General features: G+C 26.6%; 1 protein-coding gene across 8 annotated transcripts in view; it reads right to left on the bottom strand.

Moving 5' to 3' along the window:
- LOC129989283 (histone-lysine N-methyltransferase 2C-like) overlaps positions 1-21,221 on the bottom strand; it is a 91,812-nt gene that overhangs the window by 7,292 nt on the left and 63,299 nt on the right. For all 8 annotated transcript variants that reach the window (XM_056097705.1, XM_056097709.1, XM_056097711.1 and 5 more), the window contains 15 exons: positions 20,844-21,143; positions 17,713-17,880; positions 17,263-17,332; positions 16,928-17,094; positions 15,576-15,625; positions 14,830-15,091; positions 12,850-12,986; positions 12,543-12,629; positions 8,713-9,009; positions 7,867-7,971; positions 6,829-6,938; positions 5,323-5,566; positions 4,426-4,538; positions 1,469-1,583; positions 398-560 (listed from right to left, as the gene is read on the bottom strand). In XM_056097705.1, coding sequence (XP_055953680.1) covers positions 398-560; positions 1,469-1,583; positions 4,426-4,538; positions 5,323-5,566; positions 6,829-6,938; positions 7,867-7,971; positions 8,713-9,009; positions 12,543-12,629; positions 12,850-12,986; positions 14,830-15,091; positions 15,576-15,625; positions 16,928-17,094; positions 17,263-17,332; positions 17,713-17,880; positions 20,844-21,143 — 2,388 coding nt within the window. The remainder of the gene's footprint in view (positions 1-397; positions 561-1,468; positions 1,584-4,425; positions 4,539-5,322; positions 5,567-6,828; positions 6,939-7,866; positions 7,972-8,712; positions 9,010-12,542; positions 12,630-12,849; positions 12,987-14,829; positions 15,092-15,575; positions 15,626-16,927; positions 17,095-17,262; positions 17,333-17,712; positions 17,881-20,843; positions 21,144-21,221) is intronic.

Here is a 21,221-nt window from a genome sequence, read left to right as displayed (position 1 = left end):
ATTTAACATGAATAATAACATAAAGGAATATGCATTACACACTTCTATAAATTGAGTGGTCTAATATTAAAAGCTAAATATTTATGATTTAAAAGACAACAATGAATTAGTGAACAATGAGATAATTCTAAACAGAAATGGAAATATTCTTAAAGTTAATATTCACAGCTAAATATAATTGAAACTTTAATTATAATATATTTCACTTCTTATAATCTGTTCATCTTGTTTTCTTTATCTATCAAAAAATGTTTCAAAAAATCGTTAAATATGACTTATTTCTAAGCTTTATAGCTTTCTTAATACTATAATATAGTATCTTTGTATTTTTTTTCCACTATTGATAATTATCAAATCTTTATACATAAAAAATTTATTTAAAGTCAGACAGACATACCTTTGGCACTTTTGTCTTTCAATTCAAGTTCCTTCTGATCAACTTCTTTCACATGAATACAAAATTCTGGCTTGCCACTCACTTCATTTATTGTGCATGTATACTGACTCCTCCTACCAAGTTTCCTCATGCTCCAATACATTCGAATAACTTTATAACCAACCTGACGAAGGGGGAATAATTTAAGTATGATTTTTAAAGGATTCATTTCAAATTTAACATAAAAATATTTCATTCAAATACTATCAATGATACATTTGCATATCTTTACAAAATTTAAGAATTAATTAATTAAATAAAATCATTACAGCAGAAGAAACAAAAAAAAAACTGGTAATATTTTGAATAATTCAATTAATACTAATGCTCTTAAAATTTAGTTTTAATAATTACAATTATATTTGATTAAATAAGTATTATAAAACTGATGAAATTCATTCAATTCACTACAGATAGTAATAAATGAATAATTCTAGAATGCAATAAAATTATTAAATGTTTATAATACGGTTTCTACTTACACATTATTAATTTAGAGAAAGTTTACAAAAAAGAATATGCTTAGTAGGGAAAGAGCTATGTTTAAAAAAGTGCACCAAGATATGGTGGAGGAAAGGCAGTCATATTAACAATTTATGCATTCATACAAAATCAGTGCAACTAAACACAGTATGATTCAGCTCATACATTGGGTGTGTTGGTAAAATGTAACTTCTGAAGTCTCTGGAATTCCTGAATTTACATAATAAAATTCTCAGTAAGAACTTTAAAGTATTATCAATTTGTAGAAAAATTAAAGAATACAATAAAGACTCCTTACAAAGATAATCGTAAAAATAGCTAAAAAGTTTAACTACTTTTAATTCAAAGAAAAAAAAATGATTTAAAAAGGGAAGTTAATGATTTCAGCAAGAAAAACAAAATGCAGTTGAAATATGAGAAACAGGAATAGCATGGATGTCAAATCATTTATCATGATCCATATATTTATATAAAAAAAATAATACACGCATTCAATTTGTAATTACATACTTTAAAAAAATGAAACAAAATATTTAAATAATCACTTACAGGATAAATACAATTTGCATTGTGAAATGCTGGCATTTGTGAGGGTAATAACTGTCCAATATTAAGAAAAATAAGACTTCCAATACGTAATACATATTTCTCATCTTGAATCATGCTATTTAAAAAAATAAAAATATATATTTTTTAGCAATTCATATTTTTTTTTAAAAAGCATAATATTTTTTTATAATATTGCAAATTAAAAAAATAATTTCAAAAGATGCAAAATTTAAAAATGTTCAACACATAAAATCAAAACAAGTATATATGTTTTAAATGGAGATTACATCATTTCTAAACATGTTCCATACAACTTCCAAAGCTGTATATTTACAAAGTGATTTAAATAAATAATATACAATTATAATGATGCACACTGATAGCAATTCATCTTACACAAAAGCATATGAATTTAATTCACAAATATTGCATATAAAAAATGGATTAAAAATTGATTTTCTTGATGGTATATGTTAACATAAAAGTTAAAAACAAAATTAAATAAAATCTCAAAACTAGTTTTAAAATTTTAAAAAATTAAAATAAGATTGTAACCTATGACATTCATGTAATAAGCCATTTGTTGAGAAATAATTGACAAAATTATACATGGCATTTGATTATTTATGGAAAATCCATTGCTTCAAAATGGTCTGAAATTTTATAGCAAAATCACAAATCAAATTTTACTCATTAAACTCATCTATGCATAATAAAATTTAAAAAAAAAATATTTTAAGGAAAAGATTAAAAAGTTTTGCTATACAAACTATGTGAAAAGTTTTTTCAAGAAAGCATTTTTTTAATATAATGAGATAAATTCCATAAAAATTAAATACATGAGCATCAATAACTTAGAAATAATTGACACAATGTCAATACTGAATTGCCTCTTCTATTTTATAAAATGAAAACATTTAGAACAAGGTTTATAATCTTGCATAACATTAATAAAATATGTAAAAATCCAGAGTTGGAATTAAATCTCAATCTATACTTATAAAAAGCTCAATGTGTGTGTGTGTGTTGGCGCTCTACAGGCCAGACCGTTTAACATACAGCTACCAAATTTGGTACATGTATACCTTGGAGGTCAGGAATGTGCACCTGGGGTCCCTTTTTTTGAATTTTTAATTAGAATTTTAATTATTAATTAAAAACTAACTTTCCCGCCAAAAAAATCCTTTAATTTTCCCTGCCACCAAATGAGTAAGGCTTCAGGGTTTTCCCCCCCCCCCCACTCTAATGAGGCTTAAGATTTTTTGGCCGATTATTTCAAAGGATTCTGTTTATTTTCTTAGTGTTTGATGTATTTAAAATTAAACATTGTGAAATAATCGATCTTTCAGATTCATTCTGAAGTACTTTTGAATTAAAATAAAACAGAATAAAAGAAATTAAAAATTACTAATCTGCATAGCGTTACCCCAACTGGCATAGAAAAATTAATGCATTTTCGTTACCGTAACTGGCGTTGAAAATTCACGGATGCGCATTGTGTTCTGATTGTTGACAATTATTAACAAAGATGCAGACTGGATTTAAATTATTTTTTGATTAGTTGCATGCTTTTGTAATTAAATTGCTTTTATGTTAGTTTACGTTAGTTATATATTTTTTTGTATATGTTTATAGTTTTAAGTACATCGTTTTTTAAGTAGTTTTTTTTTAAACCTGTTTTCAACCGATTATTTTAAACGATTCGATTTATTTTCTTAGTGTTTGATGCATTTAAAATTAAACATTGTTAATTAATCGCTCTGGTCATGATGAATCTGAGAAAATTTTGTTGACAAATTCTTGAAATATTACATAAATTAAGAAAGATATTCTTTAGTGCCCATAAAGTTTAAACGATCAGTGACTCTGTTTTCAGTAATCATATTACAAAAAAAAAAAAAAAAAAAAAAAAAAAAAACTTTGTTTCAGTAATAAAAAATATCCTTATTATTGCAGATTAAACCTTTTCACTTTAATTTAAAGTATAAATTCTATGTGAGCTAACAGAAAATTAGAAAGATACATATTACGTTATGACAGAAGGCCTTTATAATATTATGAGTGAATAAATTATATGACTATCAAAATTTGAAGTTTTAAAATATTTAATTATTAAAATTTTAACGAACATTAAGATTGGCGAACTGGCTGGTCGCCAAAGGCAACAAGTTAATAATAAAGATGAACGTGTGTGACAGCACATGTGTGTTGGCATTCTATATGCCAGATATTAATCTTGGCACATATATACTTTGAAGGATGGAATATATATCTTGAAATAATTCTTTTGAAATTTTAACCAGAATTTTAATTAAGTAAGAATAAACTGAAATTTTGAAGTTTTCCCACTATAAATTCCAAAAAAATGATAGCACAAAAATAATTTCATATCACATTAAATTTTTTTTTATCATAGCAATTAAATATTCTTGCTACTACTTATTTAATTTTAGCAATTTTTCAACAATAGATTGTTTACTCTATTACCTTAAAATTCAAAGTGTTTTCCTTCTTTCATCAAATAATTGTATGATTTTCTTCCATTGTTAAAAGCTGAATAAGGATACTGTTTAATATTTGTATAATTTAAATTTTAAAAAAAAGGAAAGTGACAATATACAAAAACTAGAAGATAGGTGAACCAGTCAATTATATTATTAATAACACTAGATATTATGGGACTGGTTTCCATTAGAAAAGTTCATGTACATAATGAACACAGAACATGAAAATTTGATGTTTAAAAATAGTTTGCTGACAAAATTATGGACTTTGAAGTTATGCATAAGAAATCCAACTGAAATTAAATACAATCAGTTTTCCTAATGAACAAGATGAGCATCGTCGATGGCAAGTTAACAAATTTTACTATTTGTAACAAACATACTGCTTTTAAAATGCTTTATTCACCATTAATCTACTTTTGGATTGTCTTTTTTCAGTCAATTAACACATACCTTGCAACTTGTTTATGTTCTTCTCTATTAATATAAACTCGTCTGAGGACAGCAACTGAATCTAGTTTGTTTTCGCTATTACCACGATGAGCATGTTGAGGACACAGAACAGTCTAAAAATAGTTGGGAGAAAAAAAATTAATTGAAATTAGTGTCTTCTGCTTTTCAAAAAAGAAGTTTATAACACTGTCACATGAAGAAATATATCACCAATGGTCTCCATTACTCAGTTGGTAAAAATCTGAGGTTCAATTTCAGCTTTAGTAGACTAATCTTTCATCTAAACAATTAGATATTCATATAACAAAAAATTCTTCAACTTTAAAATTCTACATATTTATTAAAAAAACTCCTTCATTTTATAAATGAGCTCTTTAAATTCTGAATCCTAAAAGTTTCAGATAAGATTCATGTTATAGTTATTTGAATCTAATAAATCTAACTTATTATTAAATTGTGCTCCATGATTACTTGTATCTCTGCAACACTATTTGAAATGCATTCACATGACATAACCAACATGACTGCAAAATAAACTATATGTTCTACAATAAGCAACATATTTGGCAATTTAAAATTTCAATAATGATAGATAGAATTTTTTAAAATTTTATTTTATTTTATTCCTAATAAAAAAAATAGTAGCATCTATAATATTTAAAACATCATAAACCTTTAAGTGAAGAGATAATCATATCAAAAGTTTAGGTAAAGAAAGTCAGGCATTCCAAATCATCTGAATGTCAAAAAAATAATAATAATAATAATAATAAGTGCCTATTAAACAAATATAATTTCATAGTATAGAGAAATGTGTAACTTGTGTGTATGTGTGATGCTGGAAAGAGGTTATGATAAATAAAAGAGCAGTCAAATAAAAAAAAAATATACACCAACCTTATCTTTGAAAAATGAGCACTGCTCTTTTCTGGCACAAGGGAAATGATAGACACTGGGACATCTTGTTTTGAAGCATCGAACTGAAGCCCCCTGCTTGTGACATAAACAACAATTTAAGTGCTTTGACCTCTTAATGGCTGTTTCAACATTCATCAAAGCTCCATTCACAGTTTCATAGACTTCTGCTGACCATAATGCACAATTCAGATGAACCCATTTGTTGACATCAACATTCAGCAATCTAAAAATGTCAACATGAGAGTGAAATATGAATAATGAAAATAAAACCTTATTTATAAGCAACGCAATATTTAGTGCTTTTTTTTTTTTTCAAATAAAAATAAAGTTTTAATCAGTGTTTCTAGTCAAAGGATTTTTTTTAAAAAAAAATGAATTGTGGAAAATGTTTCATTAAATAAATTTACAATTTTCAAATAATTCAATGCATTTTCTTTTTAAAAATTAATTGATTAATTCTAATACAGCAACTCTGAAGGGGAGGGAATAGAAAATAACAGTAATTATAATAGGAAAAAAATTATAATATAACCTGCAAATACTAGTTAATTAAAAAAAATCTTTAATCAATCAAATATAAGAATGAAAATGAATTTAACACACACATTGAAAAGAAATCCATATGTATCAGAATTTAAGTTATAAAAGTGAGTCATGTTTATGTTTAATTGTTTATTGTAAAATTATTATGTTCATAAAATCACTGAATAGGGATTTTCATAATAATAATTTTATGTTCATAAAATCACATAATAGGGATTTGCTTACATCAAAATTAAGACTATTACATGTGAAAGAAAAAGAGATACGACATTTCGTAAATTTTATTCTTTTATTTCTTTTCAATAAAATCAGAACTTTTTTTTTTTTTTTTTTTTTTTAACAATGAAAGTTTTTGAAAAGGCACTTTCTCCCAAACAATAATACTGTTTCAAATACTGCAATCTGTTCAATTAACCCGGCTTAAAATCTTTATTTATCCATGCCTCACCATAGAAAATGATAACCAAATAATTATTTTTTAAATTAACGAGTACAAAATATTAGCCACACAAATAAAAACAGCAAAAAACATTTGCCAAATCCCAAGAGAACGAAATCACTATTTAACCACAATCATAAAATCATTTCAGTTTCTTTTAAAAATTAGTCTGAAACAGTTCTTTTTATAACTTTTTGTTGTGAATCATTTCACAAAATAGAAATATATATATACTTTTTTTAGTGTTAGTAAATAAAAGGTAAAAAAAATTGTGAAAATGTCATTTTTTAATTTTTATTTATTTATTTTCATCTTACAATTTTAACAAATTTACAACAGTATGAGAAGTACAATAAAAAAAATTAATAATGATTCTGAACAAAATTAATAATTGATTAAAAACAAATAATTCTCAATGAATCAAAAATAATAAGAAAAAAAAAGAACATTATAATCATGAATGGTTCTTTATAGCTGTATTTCAATTGGATATTTCTGCCTACCTTGCTGCCCCATTTGTTTCTCCATCACCAACCCCATGACACAAGATACACTTTCTTTCATCCTTTGGCATCTGAGAAGGCTTAATAGTATGGTAGAAAGGTCGAGCAGGCTATAAACATATTAATTATTCAAATATCAAATAGTGAAAAAAAATTATATATTTTCTGTGTGATAAAATTATTATAAAGTATTGTATACAGCAACATTTCATTAAAAAATCTCTAATTTGAACACAAACATTTAACACTAAGACAATTTAAGTTAACAATGCAGAAGAAATCTAAAAGATGAACAAACCATTACAACCAATTAAATGCTCTCAATATCATTTGAGTATTTTTAAAATTAGCAGATTTTTATTTCAAATATAATTTAATTTATATCTTTAACAGTAATTAATTAGTGTAATAAAACATTGCATTGAAAATGCAAGATCCTTATTTCCATGAATTCTTTCGATAACCATATAATACACAAAAAATGTATTGCATTAATAAGCAGTTTAACTAAATTTCATGCACTGTTAAATGAGTTGTAACTTACAATAGCCCTAATTTAGTCTTTTAATTTTATTATTACAATAGCATTAATTCTTAACTTTTAAAAAATAATTACTCAAATTTTAATAAAACCAAAAAATAACATTCAGAGCTTCGAAATGAATAAAAATTGTATAGTTGCTTAATTAACTTTTCAAGAAACATAAAAGTGAGTTCTTTAAAAAAAAAAAAAAAGACTAAGATAGTCATAAATAGGTATAAAAGAGCTTTTGCTACTTTATTTCTGTTTGAAAAGCATATATATATTTTTTTTTCAAATCTTAAACATTTACATACATACATATTTAATTTTATGAAATTATTTACTACTCAACACTTGTTTTGAATTTCTATTTCTTCGTTGTATTATAATTATTAATTTAAGACTATTTTGATTAAATCTTTAAAATTCTTTTTAAAAAAAACAATAAAATCTAAAGAATCATAGAATGGAAAATCAGAAAATAATTTAAAATGAAACTAAGAAAGAAATCTTACCTTCTCTGATGATTCATCTTTCCGTTTAGATCTAATATTATTTTCAGCACCAGGATACCAATATTTATATTTGATGCTTCTCCATTTTTTGAAAGCTGTTTCTTGCTGTAATCAAAATGCTTTTTAGCAGTGAAAGGTTTTGTTTCTTATTAAATTTCATCAGCTACAAAATGCTTTAATTTCCCATGTCTTTTCAACACAAAAGATTAAATTACTCAAAAATTTACATAATTTTACTTCAAATTTGAAAAGAATCAAATGAATAAACTAATGATAAGTTCTGGAGTTCATTTTTGTTTTTATTAATAATTTACAGTATGTATATAATAATTAAAAAATACATATAAAATAAAAACTTTACAAAAAATGTTCAAGTGAATTAAATTTGTAAATAATATTTATTTCAGACATAAGAAACATTAAAAAGCAATTTAATTATTGCTTATTTGTACAATTTACCTTTATTCTATCATCTACAAATAAATTTATATATATATATATATATATATATATATATATATATATATATATATATATATATATTAAAAAATTAATATTATAATTATAATAAAAATCAAACATCTTTTTTAGCTGATTTGTTATTACTTCACTAAATTATTTCAAATATCTGAGTATTTCTTACTAGGAAACATAACAGAAAAAAAAATTAATTACAGTATGCAGGTTAAGTAAGAAATAAAATATTAAAGAAAATGTCATAGGATAAGTAAGAAATAAAAATAATACTCCAACAGAATTTTGAAAATGATTTGGGATAAAACTGTTGAAGAACAAACAGAATATAGATTCAAACTTTATTTCAAAACAGTAGTTTTAAATTATTACCATTTCTTCACAGACTTCCATTTTTTCTGTGAGATCCATGCTAAATTCTGGATTCATGGAAGAATTATTGTTGTTATTCTTGGCATCTAAATCTATTCTTAAATCATTGCTCTCATTTTCATCAATGTCCATAGATTCAAGTTTTAACAGATCAAGAGTCTCAGGTTTAATATCTTCAGCTATACCCTTTAACAAGTCTTTATCATCTGCCATAAAACCACCCAAAGAGTCATCAGTATTCATAATAGTTTTATCATACAGTGCATCTCCAATGTGATCAACAACAGCTGCAGCACCCTAAAAAGCAAGCAAAAAATCTCAAACATTTGAAATAGCATTATAAGCATAAAAATCTAAAAAAAAAAAAAAAAAAAAAAAAACTGTTAAAAGTAAGATGCCATCAAAAACATAACTTGTAAAAAAAACCCAAGTCTCGCAACTCAGTTCTTCTATCGTAAAAAGTTGTGAGATCCATGTAATACCAAGTCGGTCCATTTATTCAGTCCCTACTTAAGGGTCCTTCTGTCTTAAGTTATTACGTAATTAGCTAACCTAACAACATCTTATAGTGACCATATCAATATTAAAAATCTTTTATGGTTTAAATAAATAGATTGACTTGGCCATCGCATGAAAACACAATGTATCTTTACATTAAATTAGATTACATTAACATATTATATTAAATTAGATTGTTTAGTGCGATTGCCAAGTCAATCTATTTATTTAAACCATAAAACATTTTTAATATTGATATGGTCACTATAAGATGTTGTTAGGTTAGCTAATTACGTAATAACTTAAGACAGAAAGACCCTTAAGTAGGGACTGAATAAATGGACCGACTTGGTATTACATGGATCTCACAACTTTTTGCGATAGAAGAACTGAGTTGCGAGACTTGGTTTTTTTTGACGTTATGTTTTTGATGGCATCTCATTTCTTCTTGTAGATAGTCCTGTTCTTATTTTTGTATGTAGTCTTCCCCTTTTTCTTTTCCGGTACTACTTCTTGAGATTCAGCTACAGTTTTTTTCAAAGCCCAGTCTCTGTATCTATGGGTTTTTCTAGTAAGCTTTGATGTTATAATTTTTGACAAGTCTGGACGATAAATGCTTCTTAATCTGTCGTATTCACAAATTGAGGATTCCTGCACTTTAATACTTCCAAAGTCGACATTTATTAGATTATTATTATTAGTAACTCTCGGAAGTGCCACATAAGCTTGCCCGAATGTGAACACTGCAGAACCGATATCCATCAGTGCATTATTTAGACTTAGACCCTCACTTTTGTGTATAGTTATAGCATAGGCTATACATATGGGGAACGGTTCGCGATGAACATAAGCTCTATTAATAATTTCAAATTTAGTTTTGACCGGACTAAGCTCGTAAACATGTTCTTTATTAAATGTAATGTATATTTTCTTAATAATTTTTTGTATTTTCCGGATATACCTTTACTCTTTGCACTATACCGATAGAAACATTAACTAAACCAAGACTCACGTCAATATTTTGCCTTAACATGACTTTTTCTCCTATTTTTATAATTATATTCTCTTCTAGGCCTGCAGTCATAGAAGCATCGCCTTCATATTTTATATGCATTCATGAGCTCTTTTTGTTAGGTAACTGGGGAAATTTATGCTATCTACAGCTGTAAGTTTTATTTTGGGATGTGGAAGAGATTTAAGCATTGCAGTATTTAATTGTTGACACATGCTTTTTGTAGATAATAAGCAAACGGTATCATCAGGAAGTTTCGAAAGGTGTTCAATTATTCCAATTAATCTGTTTTCATTTGAATTGGATTTGAGAGTTATTAATCTAGTCGAGAGTAAATCGCAGTCTTTTTGTGTAGTCACACCTAATCTTATTCTATTTAGCATTTCAACAGAGTCAAAATCATTGAACTGTCGCATGTTAATTGTAAGTTCATCATATATGAACAGTTCAGTCCACAGATTCGGTACACTGAGGGAACCTAACAACTTGTTAGTTTCAGCAGTTGATAGTTTTTCAAAAGGTGACTTTTCTCTTACCGGCGGACGCTGTAAGAGATCTCCGAAAACTACAAGATGTTTTTTTCCAAACTACCCATTCTGATCATCTCGTGTCGAATATTTCAGATAAGCGTAAATGAATATATGATATATGTTAAAGTAACATTGGATATCATCAACACTTCGTCTATGATAAACAACACTACTTCTTTCAAATCTGATCTCAGAACTTGGAGCACTTCATCAGAAAGTGCTTTGTACTTCGGTGTTGCTTGTGTTCTACAGGCAGCTTCAATAGTCCATGTATAGTCAATCTATTCTATGTATAGTCAGCTATTCCTGTTGGAGCACTAAACTGCCACTTTTTTTGTTTAAATACATCTTAACCCAAATTTTCAGAGTTTTTATTAAAAAGCTCATTCTATTACCACCAGTTCCACTCACAAAACAGCGTAAAATGTCAGCGTTATTATCAGTTGTGTCCATTTTATTTGTGATCATATCGAAGACTCTTTTTTTATCGAAGACTCTTTTTTGATCGAAATTAAGTCTTGCGATCATACTTTGAAGATCAGTTTTCTCTTCTTCTACCAGATTGATTCTCTGAAATTCACCCATTGCGTTTGCAGCTTCCACAGCTTCAAATTGACATATTTCAAATTAGATATTGTTACAAACCTGTAATTTTGTGATTTAATTAATTTTTCCCAGCGAGAATAATGTCATCATACGAAAGACCATTTTATAGTAATCTGTATTGGATGCTACCGGATGCCGAGCCAGTGATACCAGAGTTTGGTGACAAACTTGGCGACGAATTTGCCGACAAAATGGATAATGCTCGAAACTTCGAGAAATTTATTGATCTGTCCATTATTACACGAATATTTTAGTTTTCCCTTGATTTATACACTAAACTCTAATTGTATTCTAACTTTGAAGCTTCTATGTCTGCTAGAAGTGCCTTAGAGTTTTGATGATCGGTCAGTCATCAAAGTCAGTCAGTGACAAAATTCACAAATTTTAACTAGTTATAATTCTTAAACTACTGGTTCAAATTTAATGAAATTTGAAATATACTGTGTTTATATAATGCCTGCTTGGTTACTGAAAATTCAGGCTTCTAGTTTTATCCACAACGAAGTTATAAGGGGTCGAAAATGGCCTGAACTGCTTCGAGAAAAGGATAGTACGGCCGTGCCGCTTGTATTTGCTCGACTTGGCGGGGGGGCACTGCCGTGCCCCCAGATACAAAATATTAACAAAAATTATGATCAGTAAATTCTACAATATATAATACATACTTTCCTTGTCTTATATCAACCATTTTTGCCAGGCGGAATCAATTTTAAACCAGTATAGTTTTAAAATAACTGGCAATAAATTTTATAACCAATAATTTTTTTATTTAAAACATTTGAAGTTCTCAAATTTTTTTTAAGGAAATGTGTCATTTACTATTATTGGACACTAGACGTTAAGTTTATTATCCAACAGGTTTTTTTAAAGTAAGTTTCTGCAAAATTTGAAAAAGGGTAACTATAAATTTAAATTAGTGTATGGGCAACAGACAAATTTCTATAACTTGTTGCTGTATACTGAAAAACATGTTAAAAAATAAAAGAAAGAAAAGAAAATCAAGAATCAATGGAAGTCTCAAAGCAAGCTTAGAAATTTAGGAATAGATTAGCAATCATTTTGAAAGTATACAAGCACCATTTTGAACTGGATTACATATTTTTTACTTTTCCCTGCCACATCAGAAAGAAAGAAAAAAGAAACATGAAATAAATTATTACAAAGCAGAAAGTCAATATATTTACTTTTTCTTCCATAACAGCAGTTGATCTGTGAGTCAAAGCAAATTGCATATAACAATTTGTACTGCAAAATATAACCTCATCTTCATCCTAAAATTTAAAATATATATATATATATTATCAACAAATGTTGAAGTTTTCCTATTGTATTTTTATCAAACATTCCTTTTATTTAAGTCACTGATTAAAGCAAATAATTTTTGTATTTAACCATAATATTACACAAATTGTCAAAAACTTTAATATTTTTTTCATTCATACAGAAATAAAAGGTTTGAAATTTAAGAATAATTTTTTAAACAAGACTTACTTGTTCCTCTTTGGACATGTAAGGTAAATCAGCAATTTTCTTACGAATACCAGCACTTAAAACAACTATATCACAATGTCTGCAGAAGCGAGGCTTTCCATTAAGAAGGGAATGAATACTGACATCAGAATTCTTAGCTGGAAAAGAAAACGGTTGTTATATTCAAAGCAAGGCAATATTGGTAACAAATTCCCTATTGTAATACGATTTCATTTTCAATAAAATATGGAAAATCTCTTAAAAACATTCCTTCTTTCTTTCTTTCTTTTTTTTTTTTTTTAATGAAAACTGATAGAATAAAATATTCTTTCAGAAACAGACAACCAAATTGTTGAATCAAAATTAAATACAGCAGAATCTCACAATTTGTTTTTGATTTTTATTTATAATGCTAAACAATTTTTCCATGGAAATCTATGTAAAATGAGACAATGCATTCCATTCTGAAAAAATACTCAAACAAATTTATCATAATGTAAATTTTCATTCCTAGTGCACAATTTTTAGCAAGAAAGTTGTTTAAAATCTTTGGATACACTTCAAAATTTGGCAAAATGGAATATAACATCATCATTAAAACTAATTTATAGAATGCATAGCTACTGTCTTATTAGGGGAATGCTTCTCAACATATGATACAATAATTTTGCATGATTTCAGCATATCCTTTATTTCAAGGTTACTACTCTACTGAGGTTATTATCTTTTCCTCTCCTGATTGAATCTCCTTTGCAGCCTTTTTATGTGGTACAAAATGTAGCTTCTGTTATTCACTTCTAGCACCTTAATCTTAGCCAGTGACACAATTCCATCAATAAGACTTCACAGGGCTTACTCAAACCCCTCAAAGTCCCATTCAATAATACTATCCAAGCAAAAGCTTCTTTCATTCAGAAATAATGATTATAAAGAAGCACTCAATATTAACTGATATTCAAGATACAGTCTAGTCTTACACATGACATCTCCTAGTCACTCATTCTGTAAAACACTGTGCATTAAGAGAGCAATTTTTTCTTTACATTTTGTTTTGCTCATTATAGGAATCACTCAAGATACGACTTTGCATGCAAAATCTTGAATCTTGCATTCCTACTGATTAAATGCACATATGCATTTATAAGGAAAATAAACTGCAAAACACAAGATTAATTAAATAAACACATTATTTATTAAATATTAACAACAGAAAGGTTATAATTTAGCCCAATTAACTTTTAAGGTTAATTACATCATTAAGTATCCTCATTATCTTTTTATTAATACTTCTGTAATGAAAGAGATAATACTACTCATTTTTAATGTTAATTTTGAAAAAGGAAAATCAATAATTTATAAAGAAATATCATAATATCACAAAAACTTTATTTCAGTAACTATATGAGCAATATTCAGTTATTCCATAAATGTAATGTTATATAAATTAAAATTGTTAACATTATAAATAGTAATTATAATAAGAAATTATTTTAGCAACTAGTATTAATTAATCTTGAAAGTAAGCTGACATTATTACATTTTAAATTAATAAAAATATATTGAAAAAAATGTGACTTCATTTCAATACTTTTATAATAATTTTTAATGTAAATAGTTAAAAATTATATTAATGCAGATATTTATCTATTTAGAATGCTCCCCCCCCCCCCTCTTCTATTTTGTATCATGCTAATTGTATCATTCATGTATCATTCAATCATTAATTGTATCATTCAATTGTATCATGTATCATTCCCTTTTGTTGAAATTCTTTTACACATAACATTTAACATATGATCTAGAAGACAGAAACATTAAAGCACTTTCAACTCCAATCATTTGTACTAATTTGTAGTGCTTAAATGAATTAAGCATAGTAAAAATTAATTATAAATAAAATTACTATTTAAGAAAAGGGAAAAACTGAATACCACCATTCAATGTTTTAATTATAAAACTTTATTCGCTATTTTAAAAATAATAATAATATAGATTTCTTACATCTTCTATATAAACCTAATTTTTGGCTAGGAGGAGTAGCTGTTCTTTCCACAATTTCATATGATGCTGGAATCGGTATCTTTAAAAGGTCAGCAAGGGCAGACAAAACACCACAAATATCTTCTGCAGCAGCTGATGACAAAGTCAACGTGACAGCAACATTTCCTGAATCTTTCAGAGGAGCTGAATAACCTCCAATGCCAGACATTTTGGTTTTCAATAAACCAATCTCAGGCTTATCATCAGGTATATTTTCTTTGTCCTATAAAAAAAAATGAAATTTCAAGGCATTACTATTAAAATTAAATCACTGATTCTTAAACTCTAAATAAGTTATTAAATCAATAAATTCCACTCTGAATTAATAACATTTCATTTCTATATTTTTCTAACTATACTGGACTAAGCTGATTCTAAAAATATTTAATAGTAATTACTGTAACTACAAAGCTATTCATTAATAATTAAATTAATTAATTATACAAAATATACTCAATATATTAATTAAATTATGCTGTATGTAAATTATGCATTATTATGCTGTATAAAAATAACCTCAAACATCAAAAGTTTGCAATAAAATAAATTCATAAATTTTTTCTTAAATGGAAAATTTGATACTAATGTTCATATAAAAATTTAAAAGTAGTATTTTTTTTTTTTTTTTAATCCTTAAACAAAAGTACTAAAGATATATAAAATAAATATGTGAAAGAAAATATTAGCAAAAGAACATTCCACAATACCTTTTCTTCGTCAATTTCCATTATTGAATCATTCCAAGATTTTGGTTGTACTAGAATGATTAAAAAACATTCATAGATGTATTAGAACTACATGAGATTACATGAAAATTATCAATAAGTTTCTATAGTATATTTATCCTATGCATAAGATATCTGTACATTTTTATATCATTTCACAGAAAACACTTTATAGCATATACAGCAATTTCAATTTGTTTCTGTAACAGAGGCGTTCATTAAGCTCCGGTGTATAAAAAGAATTCATTGCTTCAAAATGTTAAGATGTTTAAGATAATAAATAAAATCAAAAGTAATAAATTATTTTATAAAGAGTTGCTTTATTAACTAAAAATCAAACTTTCATAATTTTTATAGTTAAGGTAAAAAACGAAAAGAAATGCTTTTCATCTGATTGGAGCATTGAGCTACTCAAGATAAAATCAAACAATCCCTCCTAAAGAAAAGATTGAAATTTGAAATTAAAAAATATAGCGAACTGGATTGTTATATAACTTATTCAAAATTCAAATATCTAAAATAAGGACAGGTCTCTATCATTTGTTAAACTATTACTCTAATCTATATTAAAATGATCACAAATGAAATTTGAATAGGTTATGTTAGTAAATTATAGGAATTATTTAAACTATTCATTTCAGGATTTATTATTCATTTTAATTTATTTTAGGAATTATTTTGATTTTATTTAAACTCTAATGCCATCTTGCACACTTTTGTTTTCTTTAAACACTTTCGCTTGGTATATGATTTGAATTGAAGCTGTAAAAATACTTCAATTCAAATCATATACCAAGCAAATGTATTTAAATATTACACAAACATATAATTTATCTCCAATAAATTACACTTTTGTGTGTATATGTGTGTATAATTAATTTTTACTTTCATTCAACTATTTATACAGTATCTTCATTCTTACTCACTGAAAAAAAAACATTTATCACAAAAATTGAGTTTTGAGAAAAACTTTATATTTTATGTGTTATATCAAAATAATATAATGCAACAGGTTACTTTTATATGCTAAAAAAAATTACAAGAGAAAAAAAAGAAAATTATTCCAAATGAATTAAATTCTTATGTTACTATGAGCCATATTTTTTTAAAAAAAACTTTAGGGGTAGGCAAATTATTACAACTACATCTAAAAAAAAAAAAATCCAAAATATTCTAATAACAACTAAATAGTGCATAATTCAAAATCTCTAATTTCTGGTAGATGATTCTGTTTAGTAAATTCGTACTTCAATATTTCCATCCAAATATTTTTATTATTATTAAAAAACTTTATATTGTGTTAACTATTAATTCAAAGTTGTTATAATACTTACATCTAATGGGTATTGGGTACATTAAAGGAATAACAGGTGAAGTGTTTCGCTTTTTCTCAGGTAACAAATGATCAATAAATACCAGCATAGGGAACTTGCTTTTTGGTTCTAACAGACATGATTCTGGAGATGATGATGAAATGACAGTATCCGGACTACCAGGGTCCCTGAAATAACATTTTTATTACAATACATTTAAACACATATAAAACTGAACATTACAAAAGGAAGGAAGCATTCGTCATTTCTAAGAAATTATTAATTCCACAGTACATATAGGGATTTGTTAGATCTACAAAACTTGCATATAACGAAAGAAAAATCAGGAAGCTTACCTGAATACATTACAAGATTCTTTTTCAATATTTGACTTCATGATAAGAGACAACTCATTATTTTCTATTGCTACAAGGAGTATAAAAAGGAAAAATTAAATTAAATATTCTGAGCAGCTTAAAATATAACTAACAAATTACAAAAAAATTGAATAAATTATTTTCATCATTTCTTGCATTAGAAAACACACAAAAAAATATTGAAAATAAATACTTTTTAAAACTTATAATTTAATAACAAACAGTAATTATAATTTAACAACAAACAGTAATACAATTTCATATTATATTTTTAAAAATTTTAATTAATTTCATATTTTTGAAAAATATAGCTTATTTACATTTTCTTTACCATAATAATCTGTTTTATAAAATAAAAACTACAAATAATAAATGAATGAAATAAGCTGTAACATACAAGGTCACTCAAAAATATTAAGGTAAAAATACCTTTATTCATCCCAGGAAATTCTTGATTGTAAAAACCTCGGTATGGTGGTGAAGAAGGTGGCAAAATGGCTGTGGAAGCTGGTGTTTCTTTTGTGTATGGAGAACAGCTATAAATATCACTCTGACCTGGAATAGTAGCTCTTCCATACCTTCCTTTGAGTTGATGGTCTAAAAAATGTAATATAATTAATTATTATAAACCAATCACTTACCTGCAATAAGTTAATAATGGCAATGTTATCCAAAATATAAACCAATCCAGTATTCATGTTTGAAATGCATATAAATCAATAAAAATGATGTTTGTTACAATTTGGAACCAATTTTAAACAATTTGCTACAAGAATTTCGAAGTATTTGCAAAAATATACAAATAATTAAAAAATAAATTTAGTGTAAATAAACTAAAAAAATAGGTTTCTCACTCTTACTGAAAAAAAAGTCAAGGACTTTTCAAGGATTTTTTTTTTCCAATTAAATAAAATATTATCACAATTTTCAAATAAGTGATTACTTTCGTGCTTATTACTTCTAAATACATAAGAGGAGAGCGCTAAAGAGATTTGCTATGCTGATCTTCAATTAATAAGTTAAAATTTGCAACTCCAACTGAATTTTGCAATCACAATATTAATGTCTGTACCATTAACTAACACATAGCAATTACTACATGCTAGTTTTGTAAAAATTAGTAAAGTGTGCTGGCTACACAAATACATTCACAATTTGGATGAAACAAAATGTATGAATAATAAATTAGTACTATAAGAAACTGTCGATCATTTGATTGGTAGTGGCAGAATGAATGGGAAAACGGAAGAAATAGGAAAAAACGCATTAAGAAATCTTTATTTACATTTAAACAAATGAACTGAAACAAATTTAAATATTTAAAATATACAATTAAAAATTACACTATTAAAGCATCAATTCCTAAAACTATTTGATTTTGTTATGTACTGAAAATATCTACTATCTTCTGTCTTTTAAACTAGCTTGTAGGCAGATTATTTCTACAATTTAAAAATAATATCTTTAATTTTCATCCTTTTTGAGTTTAAATGGTTTAGTTTGCCAGAAAGGTGTTCCCATTCCTAATCTTTTCTTTGTTTGTCTATTTTTTTTTCCAATATTTTTCTGCACATAAAAGTATTTTTGTGTTTTGAAAATACTTTACCATCCTGTCGATCATGCTTCAAATTTGTATGATGCTTTTCTGATTAATAAGACTTTAGAATTTTCTCCCTAAAGAATTGAGTATTAATTCATCTGATACCAGCACACAAATCTTTATTTGAAAAAAATCAAAGATATGCTATTTGCAATTTTTAAACATTTAGATGTAAATGGCCATTTTTTTTCATGTCCTATGCTAAAAATGGAGTAGGAACACCTATTAGAAAATGGTTTAAAATCTTGGTCAATGACAACTTCAATCTGGCATAACGGGTTTTTGTTACATTTAGAATTGGAGCTATAAATTTCCTCTTTTGACATATACCAAATTGTTCCTCATTTCGATTGCTTGCTGAACAGTAGCTGCATCTTCTAGACATCTGGTTCTCCAAAAATGTAAGGAAATTAGCCATTCTCTAAAAATTTGGAGCATAATCTTTTTACTGACAAACTTTTGAATAAATCTTTATTTGAAAAATACACATTAGATAAAAATAGGTTCAGAATTCCCCACAAGCTACAATTATCTACTTATTAATAAAGTTGAAAATTCTTTTTCCATTGCAGCATTCAATAAATTTCCAATTTACTGATGGACTATATCTCAAGATAGATAAAATCTTTCTCAAATCAAATTTTTCAGTAAAACACAAAAGTTTCATAAAATATACTTGGTAGTGGAGTGGCCAATTAAAATTGAATTCAAGCATCTAGTTTCAACTTGCTTCCCCCCCCATTACAAAACCATAAATGTAAATTCATTTGTCTTGTTTCAGCACTTGGTTGAATGTTCGTCAAACATTAGACTATAAATACAAGATCAGCCAGATTCTTAAATAGAACACCCTGAAAGTATGAAATAATGCAAAATATAAATGCATCCTTACAAAAACTACATGAATAATAACTGTCTCCACACTTCAAAGACCATTTCAATTCTGCATTTAAAGCATAATAATATTCTCTAACAGCTCAGCCTGTTGAAAATTCCTTCATTGTGTGGTAATCTTATTGCTTCACACCATTTTCCCTTTCTTTCAAACTACACGGAAATAATAAATTGGAGAATGACCACTCTCCTATATCAACACCCCCTTTCTGTAGGCAAAATTGTAAAGGTAAAGAAATAATCCAGTCCAAATATTATGAAAAGCATCAAAATAAGGAAAAAATCCATAAGAGGTATTTTAATGATTTAAGTTGTTGAGTTGGCCCTTCAAAATTTCTAAGTTTGCATCCAAGTAACTTACTGAATTCAGAGTGATGGGAACAGGCTGAGAAAAATCAAAATATCGCTTTTTTCAGCTTTAAATAAAAAAACTATTAAGCTGGAAGGAAAAATTTTAATTGAAAATACTAGATATTAAAAAGGCTCATACAATGAGCTACAGAAAATTAAGATAGCTTAATTACATCAAGAATAACTTTTTAAAAAGCTTTATTAAAGAGAATATTTATAATTCTATTGAAATAGTTGTGAAACAGAAGTAAATGCTTATTAAAAATTTCAGATTGATATCTGCATTATTTTTCAAAAAATAACTAAAAGTGCTTTTTTTTCCTCCCCCCTTCCTAAATTTGTTAATGGGGGGGGGGGAATTGACTAAAAAAATTGTTGTTTTATGATTTCATATGGCATTATAATTATTAGAAAAGAGCTACAAAAATAAATTTCAAAAAAAGAAAAACTCTTACCTTGAGGTGACTGGTTTCTGAAAAACATTAACTAGTAATGTTCATGAGCACAATGATCATCAGAAAATGTGTTCAAGCTTAATGATTGAGATAAAAAGTTAATTTCAAATTATATTTTTGCCTATTTTTTTCTATAAGCTGACAATTATAATGCCATCTGAAATCACAAAGCAAATTTTTTAAAAAAAATATTACTTATTTTTCAAATTTTAAGGGTTTGAGGGAAGTTTTAAGGGTTTATTGAAAAATAAAGTATTTACCTTTAACATTCATATCTCCTGCACCACTTACAGGGATTGCAGTATAATTAGGCTGAATGTTAGGCTCTATTATTCTCAGTTGTGGTAGGTTGGTAATTTTATAATTTAAAGTCTCAACATAAGGATCAAAATTATCTTCAAGTTTTGAAGAACTTCGCCGACATTTTTTCTTAACAACCACTCCATCTGGCTTCCCTTGTGGTTCAAGTTTCTTCTTTTTGGGTCTTTTCCGTTTCAAGGGTTTTTCCTTCTCACCAGGAGGAGGTGTGGGATCTTTATCTAATTGAGCTCTACGAATATCTATTGGAAAGAAATAATTATTGAATCGTAAACTATTTCTTGTTTCATATTTATTAGTTTCAGCCAACTAAAAAGATA

Source organism: Argiope bruennichi, chromosome 10 (genome assembly GCF_947563725.1).
Source record: "Argiope bruennichi chromosome 10, qqArgBrue1.1, whole genome shotgun sequence".
NCBI lineage: Eukaryota > Metazoa > Arthropoda > Arachnida > Araneae > Araneidae > Argiope > Argiope bruennichi.
Note: the sequence above shows the minus strand (reverse complement) of the source record. Positions and strands in the feature narration are given on the sequence as shown.